At 40.2% G+C, this 12,161-nt stretch overlaps 1 protein-coding gene and 1 pseudogene across 1 annotated transcript in view; both read right to left on the reverse strand.

Moving 5' to 3' along the window:
• PRKCE (protein kinase C epsilon) overlaps window positions 1-12,161 on the reverse strand; it is a 1,245,727-nt gene that overhangs the window by 49,801 nt on the left and 1,183,765 nt on the right. Inside the window, exon 13 of the mRNA XM_078649672.1 lies at window positions 9,132-9,270. Coding sequence (XP_078505798.1) covers window positions 9,132-9,270 — 139 coding nt within the window. The remainder of the gene's footprint in view (window positions 1-9,131; window positions 9,271-12,161) is intronic.
• Window positions 10,442-12,161, reverse strand: part of LOC144761441 (GTP-binding protein Di-Ras2-like) — a 60,449-nt pseudogene continuing 58,729 nt past the window's right edge.

Genomic DNA, 12,161 nt, shown 5'->3' on the forward strand with positions numbered 1-12,161 from the left:
TATGTTGATACAGTGTGTACACTAACTTTAGGGTGAACTAGGAAAAAACACCGGTAAGTCAATCATGGGATCTACGGAGTACATCACAAGCACCATCCCTAACAAACACATGCTATGTCAGTGTGGTCTTACACAGGAACAGAAGAAAAAAGAACAGGCAGACAATTGCGTGGTGGCTATGGCAAGGATCCACAAAACAAAGAACACACACTTCCTCCTAACAAAATATAGCTCCGCATCCATTAACCAAATACAGAATAGCAAATTCAGTTAACATTGTGCTCTGAATATTCAATTGGCAGGCTCTGGGTTCGAAACAAACACAATGAGATGCAAAAGCTCATTCCAGAGTGCTAATCTTTGTAGAGCTGCAATCAATTATTCTTGTTTTGCTGTGTTTACACACCTCTTATGTATTATTTTCTTCCTTTTAGAAGTTGTCCGTTATGCATCACTGTAATAATTTTACAGCTGGGAATTCTTATTCTTTGGATAGTCATCTATTTGGATAGGTTTCGTATAGATCTACGAGTTCTGTCCCTTAAATTGATCTCCTACTGTGATTTATGTAAATGTTATCTGGATAGTGTTTCCATTCAAGAATAATCTGGAAACTGGGTGGGTTGTCTGGGGATCTTTAGAGTAAGCGGGTCATTTTAAGGATGATTGCATTTCCCTGCTTATTGATGATTGTGGTTTTCGAAATTATGGATTGTAGGTGAACTGCGAGCATGCCTACACTAAAATTGTATTGTGGTGGATAGCAAGCTAAGTAGGATGGTTAAAGCCAAATGCACACTTCAGACCGATGATCCCACAGGATGAGGTTCATTGTGGGATGAATAGATCTGAGGCACGTATAAAAACAAGGAAGGATACAAGAAACAATGACCTGATCCTACGCATGTGATGAGAATCAGAAAGTGATGCGTTCCAATGCATTCCTCTAACCAAACGTAGTCGGAGAACATGTGCATTTGTTTCCACCTGGCTCTTGAGCAGGATGGAAAAAAATGGCACATGAAGAAGACCTACATTAAATCATGCACCCTGGTTATAGTATCTGCTCATATTGGCCTCTGATGATGATAGGAGCAAACTGACCCTTTAAGTTAACAGTAACTATGCCTCATTGATGTCAATTTAAGACTTATGTGATCTCGTTGGAATGTTATCCATTATGCAGGGATATTATTTTGGTCTACTTTTATGGTATTGATTTACTGTGCCCCTAACTAAGCTCAATCTCTTAAACAGCATATTGCTTGATCCACACTGAATGAAGAGCAGTTGCTAGCATAGATAACGAGTTAACATTTCAGGCAAGTCACATGGAGGGATATTGCCCAACTGCGGAACAGTACACTTGGCCCATAGCTGGAATCCAAGTGTTTAAACATGGACTGTCACGTGGTGGCTGAGAGGGGCAAAACGTGATAGTCTATATTGGTGTTGCTTATGTGAACCTCCCCCTCCCTCATTTGGGCACATGAAAATGGTGGTTGTGTTGTGGGTCTGAGTATTGAGTTGTATGAAGGTCAAAGGGCTTTTTTGTGTGGGGTAAAGCAATGTGCCATGAAACAGTATACATTGTGAAAGATTTTCTGATAATTTTTATTTTCAACTCATTAAAAAAAATAATCAATAACATAAGTTAAAAAAAGATTTACGCAAAGATCATATACCACTCATTCAGTGGCGATTCCTCTGCGGTGGCAGGGGAGCATCACCCCTCTGTCTGGCTCAGAGCCAGCAAATGTAAAATAAAACGATGTTCTTGCATCTTTTTAATTTACATTTGCCGGCTCTTAGGTGTTGGGAGGGGCCGGGCTGGGTAATGGAAGGGGGAGGAGGAGTGGTTGTGCACTCCACTGTCTAAGTGCTCATGTGTTTGGCCGGCGGTCTCAGGCCGACCAAAACACACATGCGCACTTAGGTTTCTCCAGCCCAGCTGCATTGAGCAGCTCGGCTGGAAAAATCCCACAGACTCCCTGGTCTGAGCAGGGCGTCTTTCCTACCTGCTCAGGCCAATCACTGTGCTGCTCAGCAGTGCAGGGATTGGACAGGGAGTCTGTCCCCGGGGCTGCTGGGACCAGCAGGCAGGAAGAGGAGAGATGGAGTGACGAGACACGATACTGGAGCGGCCGGAAGCAAAAGGTAAGTTTTATTTTTTATTCTGTATTTCCCGTACTCTCCAACCCCGTGTGACGCCTCTTGCACGACCCCACCCAGCCCACCACCCTTCGTTTACGGCAGCCGCTGCTGAGCTCATTTGCATCAATGCTGCATATCGACCATCCATCATTCCCACTAGTCTAGTGCTCAGTTTCTTCTCTCTGCTTCCAGGTTTTCTTTTTCGCGATCTTGCTTCACCCTTGACCAATCTCCCAAATGATGGAACACATTTCCACCTCCTGTGCGCCGTTGTCTCTCATCTGTTTTTTTGTTGCTCAAAGCAAGAAAGTAATGTTACTTTGTAAACTTTTACATCCAAGTATAAATTACAGAAATTCCTTAGACTAGAAAGGAAACGTGATACTGGATGCTTCCACAAAGGCATGAGCCATCTACAGACATTGATCCTGTCGGTTTTCGAAAATCTGGACCAAGCTGCTGTAAAGTGTTAACCAGAAAACCTTGGGAGCAATATTCCATTCATTACCAGTGGACTTGACAAAAACAGTAATGCATATAACTTTGCCACAAAAGCAGCTGATGTAGTAACTTGTGAATGGTCAGGATTCCTGCATGCATTTTCCTTCACATATAACTTTGTCAGACTTGGCTGCTGTCGTCGATAGATGCTCTTGTCGAAGTCTAAGAAAAAGAAGAATCATCAAATTCTTCACATTTACACTTCTACAAGATGAGAGTTGTGACTAATATAAACTAGAGACATCTAGGTTAAAGTGAAACAGGAAGGAAGAAAAGAAACCAAAAGAGGCTACTTCTAGGCCTCGGAGGGACCTCTGGTGCTCCTTCCCTACACATCTGATAAGATGTGTGCACCGCCTGGTGATCCGTGCAGCCCCATGCACATTTACACATTTGTTTAGGATTTGATACCTCAGTGAGTGAAATGTACATCAGTTAAGTGCCTTGTATGGGTGGTATTAATAGTTTGTATGGGGATGTCGAACTAGTCTATACACACACACAAGACTGAGCTTTCAAAGCAACTTTTTTTAATGTTTATTATTTACCTTCAAACAAGCGTGATAATTCGCCTTCTAATATTCTGCGAGAAGCCTTTTATAGGCAGTTAAAATGTTATAGGCTATACAATTATCTGACATCTCAATGCCTGCAGACATTCATTTGTTGAAGGACATTTTAGCAGGACACCAGCAGAGCAGTATGAAAGGAACCAAACTCTGCAGCCACCTTGAACTACTTGTATCACCAAATAGTATTGCTAGATAGCAATGCAGAGACTGACAGATAGGAGGCAGTTCCAATACCTTCCATTCATGGGATAAAAAAACATGAAGGCTAGAAACAGGAAACCCAGTGGTGTTAAGAGCAGACAGAAATCTTGCAGACAAAATCAGCCTTGTCTCTTGATTGGATGATAAATTTCCTCATTTGAAGGTGGCCCCTGGGAGATCAGCAATGGAATGCCCGAATGTCTATGAGTAGGTTTGCGATGCATAGGAATCGTGGACACGGATCACTTCTATGAATATGTTTCAAGCCAGCTTGTATGTGGCTGGCCTTGAGTAAGGGTTCTGGGATTTCAATTATCTCTAGATGCCCTGTTAGGATTGACACACATTGTCAGCTGAATGCAGCGCTTTCCAATCCTATAGAAGCCACTGTGTCTTTGATCTCAATTAGTAGTATTCTGGGGTCGCAGCTGTGGTGCCTGCCTTTTTCTTTTATACACCAGGAAAAATATAGGAATCTGCTATGTGAAGTTTTTACATCTTTCATTTCGCCTAGCTCCTGAGCAGGAGATGGCAGGGTGGGACAATGGTTTATCTCTTGGAAGTCACCAGCAGTCAAACGGTGCATCTTGACGTCTTCACTACTCATGACATTTTGGGGATCTGATGTCTACGCATTGTATGTTATGTTTAAATGTAGAACACAGCTTCTATTATGAAGCTGTCTTTGGTGCCCTAGAAGAGGACTGTGAGCATGGCTAGAAAAGCTCCTGGCGGCAGACTAGGCAATGACACTCTGCCCTACTGCATCAATTGCTAGTGTGCGGATGTACACTGGTGGAGGAACCGTGCAACAGGAGATCCCTCTTTCAGAAGAAAAAAACATCCAGCCCACACCAATGAGGGGAACTCCTTCAATTGCTCTTGAGACGAGGATTGGCTAACTCGATGCTCATTAGAAGTGTGTAACGTTGGAGAGCAACCCTTCGAGGACTCATAACTCTCCTTGAAGGAAGAAAGGGGCAGTTACTCAACAATGACGAGGATGGACTAAGTGGGTATCTTTTCCAGTCTGATAATGTTCACAAATTTTACTCCGAATTCTCAAAATGGCAGCGGGAGCACTGGATGTAGAGTGCCAGGAAACATCATGTTTTGAGTTAGGTGTTGCAACAAGTTTTGAGCCCCACCGAAATGAGGTGCTACACTACTAGTTTTTTTGCATGTATCATGCAATGGGTATCACAGCGAACATGCATTTGCAAGACTCAGACCAGTTTTAAAACCCTACTAGGGACATGGAAGGGACTTTTTGATAAGTATGAAAATAACTCCAGATGGAGGAATATTAAAAACCTCGACAAAGGAAATTACAAAATAAAGCATAATGACAGAACAAAAAGGGGAAACAAGGCACCATGAGAAAAATGCAAAGAGGCATCACAACTAAAGTGATTGGTCTTCAGTTTCAAATACTGGCAGCTATGTAGCGGAAGGAAATCAAGTGTAAACATTGCATTGTAACAGAAGTATGGTACTTGGATCTGAACCGCAGTCATCGCATCGAAAATGGTGAATTGAGGTATTATCCTACGACAGCTCTTCAGGGTGAACTCAAAACCATTCTTCAGCAGTGTGATTTGTTTTTCAAAATCATGCTCCATTATTTTTGAAGCAAAAACAGTGATAAACATATTTATTTAGTAGCATTATTTTCCATTCCGAGATTCCCTGTGAACATCTGCTCATGTTTATGACGTAATTGGTTTGGGGCGGGATGGCTGGACAGCATGTTGAATTCTTTTATTGAACATTTTGTATACTTTAAAGAGGGAAAACACTGTGCATGACAGGATAATATTTACAACTGCAATTCAAAATAATAAATGAGGGGTAAAACACATAAAGATGAGTACATAAAAAGTAATAACTATAGACAGAGGTTACTGTGTGATTCAGGACCAAAACCAGATGAGTGTAAATACCATCATTCCGAAAATCCGAGCTATGTGCCGTCAGTCATCAGAGGCAGCACTATGGGGTGACAATCAACAATTTACCCAGGTAAAGAATTCCAAAATGATCATCAGAGGACAAAAAAGAAGCAGAGTACAGAGGTGTGTTAGACGATTTTGTCGAAATGTTAATAACAAATAAATTGCTTTAGAGCTTAAGGCGATAGTATGAATTGAATGGTAAATGGAATTCCAGATCCTGAGAGTACAACCCAAAACAATATTGGGTTGATCTGATTTTTGGACTGAAAAGTGTAGTTTTGAGCAGGAGAGTACCTGAGTTTAGAAGTTGGTGTGACCCTCCCCAAAATCATCAACTTACTTGTAAAAGTGAGTATGATTTGAGTTTAACGTTTGTGTATTAAGCATGCAGGTTTCTAAGTTTATCTGCCATCAACAGGGATGTTGAGCACAGTACAAGAGTGATGCAATCAGAATGGCCAATCTCTGAGATTAAAGATGCTGCAGCATCCAAGAAATCTATGGGTGGAACAAGGTGGGTGGTTTTTGGTATGCCACAGAAAATGGCACTGCTACAGTCGAGTCTTAACAGTACTAGTTGGCTTATATATTTGAGACCTTGTTCTGGGAAGACAGGTTTGATTCCATGAATCAGTGTAAATTAATGATTGTTGTTGTTGGACAATGTGTTAATATGTTTCTAGAGGTCCAGCCGAGAGCCAAACGTGATGCCAAGTGATTTAACACTGTAAATGACTGAGAAAGTGCAGTCTAGGATGTTGCTTGATTCAAGCCAATCCTGAAATAGGGGAGAGCAGGTCTGAGTCCACATTAAAAGGTGTTCTATTGTATTAGCTTTGAAGTTAAGGTGATAAGCAGCCATGAAGGCTTGTATAATATGAACAGTTGAAGCAACCAAGGGGAAATCCCAGTTCAAGAGATGTTCAGGTGGAATTATGTGTCATCAGACATGTCATATTCTCTGATACCAAAACCAATTAGGGCAAGATAGAAATAAAAGAGATGAAGACCTAAAACTGACACTGAGAGACTCGCTGATGTGCAAGAGCAGGACTGGTAAAATGCTATCAATTTGGATAATTTGAAAGCGATTAGTTATGACTTGAATGAATTCAGAACCTTGCCTTCAAAGTCCATATATTCATTTAGTATATTAATAATAATATAATAAATAATGGAATGTCACAAGCCAATAAAAGGGCTAATAATATCATTCAGCAAGAGCCACCTTTGTACAGAATATTCGGAATATCATCAATAATTTGAAGGATGGTGGTTTCAGTACTGCAGCTTACTCTAGAACCAGACTAAAAGTCATCAAAGAGATCATTGTCATTTAGAATTTGTGGCTGTTGATTATTTATTAAACTGTGCAGTAATTTAGCTAAATTGACATACTGGAAATTGTACGAAAAGTATTCAGTCAATCTGGGTGACTTGACCCACTTTTACATTTATCTGCAAACTCTGCTTGGGAGAGAGAGAGATTATTCCGGTAAGCCCAGTGAGGCACAAGTTTAGCACCAATCACTAGTGCTAGGTTAGATGGCAACGGGTCACCTGCACGATTGGAAGGTTTACTCTTAGAAATATTGCAGAGAAATTCTATCTTTGAAATCATCTTAAAACTAGAGCAATTGCTTGGACATTTTCTGCACATGAGACAAGATGTGGAGATTGAAAGGAACGGACGTGATTTCTTCAATAGCTTTGACCTTGGAAATATATAGTCATGTCAATCAATGTATTTTTCTATTCGCAGAATAATGTGCAAATGTATAGAATTGACTGAAAATCAACTTTAACAATGTCTCCTTACGCATCCAGCAAGTCAACCTCTTGATTAGAAACTGCTGTCCTTCAATCAACAGATCTTCATCAATACAAACCAATACCAACCATCATATATTATATCCTTTACATATGAGAGAAGACAATATAATAGAATTGTAAACCAACCCAGAATACAAATAGATATTGAGAAACTGTGTGTCTATATTCCAATCAGCTAGAGGCACTAATATAACACTTCGTGACACATGTGACAATTTGTCAATCTAAATCAACAAGAACATTTATTCTTTTATTGTAAACTTGAGCTCACTCAGCTCATCAAAATGCATTGTTGGTGCCAAAAGCCAACGTTGCAGGCTACTATAATATTTTTTTATATTCCCTGCCCCCAAGTTTTCGAATGCCAGGATTATTAACATTCTGCTAGCCACCGCCTCGAAAGTTTTTGAAAGATTGGTTTCTTCATAAATTGTGATGCTACTTGTTCGCAGACCTGTTCCCAGACACACTAATTGCTTATTGCACATAATGAAGAAAATTACCCAAGTAGTTTATGATTCTCTGTTTGTACCTGCATTATTGCTTCATTATATGGGGGCCGCCCTTTGACATCATGCTTAAAGTGACATTTAATTCTCAGAGCCTGATCAACAAGTTGTGCAATACTACAAATTTACCTCTGTGGTGTGATTCATTTGCATCGGTACCATGCAATTATGAGTAAAAATGGAAGGGAAAATTACCATGTGGGGCCAATCTTTCCCATCATAAAACCACATTGAACTCTCATTTTTCATAGGTTTTAACGTGTACATTTACCACTGCTGCTGCAATCAAAGTCTCATGCGATTTTCCAGGCTGGAATTAGTGGCTGGAGAAACGAGGCATGGTTCTCCAACACCTGGGAATAAAACAGTGGGGAAAATCCCACTCACTCTGAAACAGCCAGAGCTAAATTCCACGTGCCTAGATCTTTATATTTTACTGGAATAGTTTTGTGTTTTTGTTCTAGCTATTGTCTTAACCATTTATGAGATATATCTGTTTTACTGTGCTGATCGTTTCTTCGATATTCTGCATCTTCTCTGAGCCAATAGTAGCAATTCATATTTTTTTGCTGTTCTAACAAAACAGACAAGCATAAAAGTAAACATAAACATCTACCTTAATTTTAATATATTTCTAAAAATAATGCTACGAGAAGTCACACCACGTATGTCTTCATACACGGCTCATGCCCTCCCTGAGACCCAACCTTCTGCAGATTCCCCAGGGATCAATACGTTTAGCAGCTCAATTTAATATTTAAACTCAACATTTATATATGTTAATAAAACACAAACTCTCTTAGCTACTAAAAATGGTAAAAAAATGCTATGCAGATAGCACTTGTGTCATGAAGTACTTAATCATCGTAGCGATCATAACCATAACCTATTAGGACATGCTCATCCTGATCATCAAGGCAAGAATAGCATCCAACATCATTAACTCAAACCAATCCTAACACATAATTCTGCACTTTCCTCTTGGTCTTACTCACATTCCACAATTCCTATTGGAATTCCTATTAAATAAAATGCTTTGGGAAACCCATCAAATACTCCATATTACATTTCATGCAGACACTTTTGCACAATCACAGAGTGCATGCTGTAGTAGACAGAAAGTTGGAGCACTGCTAAGACCACCTACACTGCACATTAACAATGCAAAAGTGGTTGTGAAGATTTGGGAGGTCACCTCTTCTAAAGGGATTGCACTAGCTCATTGTCAACAACAGGATAACCTTTAGGGCCTTCAACATCACCTGTAGAACAGCCAATGCTTGGAAGGTAACATCTCACACCAATGCTCTACAACCAAAATTAGCAACAAAACTCAATCACCAGCCAGATAACATCAGGAATTTGCTGTATTTCATATAACAGACAAGGAGATGTATCAGGTTTACCTCTGGAGCGATATAATCCGGAGTGCCACAGAATGTCGTTGTTGTTACCCCATTTAAAATTCCTTCTTTGCACATTCCAAAGTCAGCAAGTTTGCAATGTCCTTCTGCATCCAGAAGAATGTTGTCCAGTTTAAGATCCCTATATTAAAATATAAAGATGTGATTTTTACATTTCTTTTAGATTGTTCTCTTTAAGGATATCCTTAAAACTCATATTTCTACACAAACAGTTGCTTACGGAATTGATAGAGAAAATTCATAACAAACATACAAAGAGTTCTAGTATAGTCTAAATAGAAAAACATCAACTAGGAATATTTATTTCCCAAAAATGAAAACTGGTATATCCTTGTTCTCCAAGCCAAAAATTAAACCACGTTCACCAGATACATTCATTTCCTTATGTTCACCTAACTATAAATTATTTACCTGTTTTCAAACTTCAGGAATCTTCTCATGACATGTTTTCTCATATGATTTGCGAAGAATATTGAAGTTGAGAATATATAAAATCCTCGGGAAAATGTATGCACTAATTCGTGGAGGCTGTCCTCATTGCTGATAATGCTCACTAGTAAATGTAGAGCAAAATGTACTTAACTTTTCTTTAGCAACTTTGATTTGTCTCTGGCAACCAAACTCCTTTCCATTGAACTGACAGATAAACTTCTTTCCAATAAACTATGGGGCTGTCCTCACCAATCTTCCCTCTTACAATAATCATTTCTCAGGACCACTTGTAGAAAAAACTAAGTATGGAAATATCCACAAAGCTATTACTTTGTGGGTATTCACTCTCTTCTTAAAGGTCACCCTCTGCCCCTTCAATGGTAACATCCATGTCCCTAGACCTACTCTAATCATGCCCTCATACGTACTTACTACGATAGAAAATCTGTCATACTTGTGAATTTTCTATTGTCATAGATGCTTTGTTGAGAGTAAATGCTGCAGATCATTATTCTGTGAATCTAGATCTACCTTTGTGCCACCTGAGAGTATTTCACACACCTCACAAACAAGTGTCACTCTTTTTCAAAGTCTCTCCAGAGAGGCAAGAATATAAAGAAAGACAGATGATGAACTATGTTAGACTATCTCTCCCCTCTGTTCATGGTAGATGAACAAAGTTAGACCACAGACGGTGCTCTTTACCAAGCACTAAATTTACAGATGCACAAGCAGTGGCTACATTTGTATTGTGGTGCATACAGGGATTTGGATCACATATGTCCTCTCATAGTAACAGGAACATGTACGCACTGCACAAAGCAAGATATGGCACAAAGATGAATCAGCATGCTTGTCTTCTATGTAGGCCAGATGAACAGGTCTAGAAGGGCAATCCTGCAGGCACAACACAAGAGCATGGAGTAATTAACCAATGTCCAGGAAGCCCCTTCCACTTGTGAAGATGTTGAGGAATCAGTGCAGAGCACCATGATGGTGGTTTACATTCTCCTTTCCTCTGAGACTCAAATCATGGCTGTTTGGAACTTGCTGCTAAATGATTCACGGTGGCTGCAGAGTCAAATGGACTGAGAGAGCATTAGGTTGTTTCCTGCCAGGGAGTTGCTAGACAAAGCATGCTTCGCTTTACCAGGCGATGAGGTGGCTTGCCAGGGAACTGATACCAGCAGAGTATGATATGGATTTCCTTTAACAATGATCGGGCATGTAGGACATCCGACAAACCCTGCTGGCCGTGGCACAGTTAGGTACTGCCAAAGGCTGGAGCTTCTACAGGCGACTGGAGAATACGCTTGTGCTTTCCAAAGGATTATCTATAAATATCTGCTTTACAATCTTCCTTCAGAAAGGAGTCTTCATGTGACAAGAATGAGTAGCTGTCAGGTGGATAATGCAAAGCCTCCTCCTCAGAGACCTCTCTCTCTAATATTTCTTTAGTAGCTGAACGTGGACTGTGCCTACTAATCAGTGGGGTTGTGATTCCCCCCGCTTTAGCAGTTAAAGTGGGGATTTTGACTGTACCAGATGTTCTAGTAAAATGACCCACTTAAAGGTTTATTAACAATGTTTTGGATGCTGCAGACAAGAGCTCATAAAAGCACATCAGGGAAATACTAGATCAAGACTAACACGGGGATCGAGACCTGCTAAGTGCGCCATGTTAATTTACAGAGACAGAGAAGGAAATGGTGAAAACATCAAAAATAGGGAGGCAGTAAAGAGAACAAAAGGAGAGAGATAGGTAAGAGGGAAAATAAAGTGAGAAAAGAAAGGAAGATTGGAGGTAGAAAGCAGAAAGGATACAAAGGAAAAGGTAAAAAGAAAGGGTGACAATAAAAAAATGTGAACGGAAGAAACCATGAAAGGAAGGAAAAGTGAAAGAATAAATGAAAGGCAGGGTAAAAAGAACAAAGGAAGAAAGGGTCAAGGAAAGATGGATGGATGGATGGATAATAGGGTACTGGATAGAAGGGTGGATGGATGCGTGAAAGGACGGATAAATGTGTGAACTGAAGAATACAATGGGGAAAGGATCATTGGAAATGTGAAATGATGGAAAGATGGAAAAGTGAATGGATGGAAAGGCGAAAGGATTAATGAATGGAGGGTGGATGTAAATTAAATGGAGGGTGGATGGTACTACTCTAGGAAGGGTCACTTTTCTCACTCTGATATTTAGAGTGTTAGCTCCAAGGGAGGGATATTTTATTTTTCTGGCTACTCCCTTGCTACTGATCCAAGCCTTCTTTTAGTATGTCTTACAGATGGAAAAGGTTCATCCTCAGACAGCAGAGTTGGCAGTGTTGGAGGCCATTATGTGACTAAATCAGGGTCTCCAACCTTTTCTGTAATAAGAGCTACTCAAGTTGTAAAAAATTATCCTGAGCTACCAATACTATTGGTATGGTAAAAGTGACCACAGCAGACAAAATTACGTTAGCGGCCGCCACAGGCAAGATTGTCAGCAGTGATAAGCTCAGTGCAACGGGCAGGCTTGCCAGCAAGTCAATAATACATAGCAACCACAGCCACAAAGGCCCAGGCACCAAAGTAAATAAT

Source organism: Lissotriton helveticus, chromosome 6, assembly GCF_964261635.1.
Source record: "Lissotriton helveticus chromosome 6, aLisHel1.1, whole genome shotgun sequence".
In the NCBI taxonomy this organism is placed as follows: domain Eukaryota; kingdom Metazoa; phylum Chordata; class Amphibia; order Caudata; family Salamandridae; genus Lissotriton; species Lissotriton helveticus.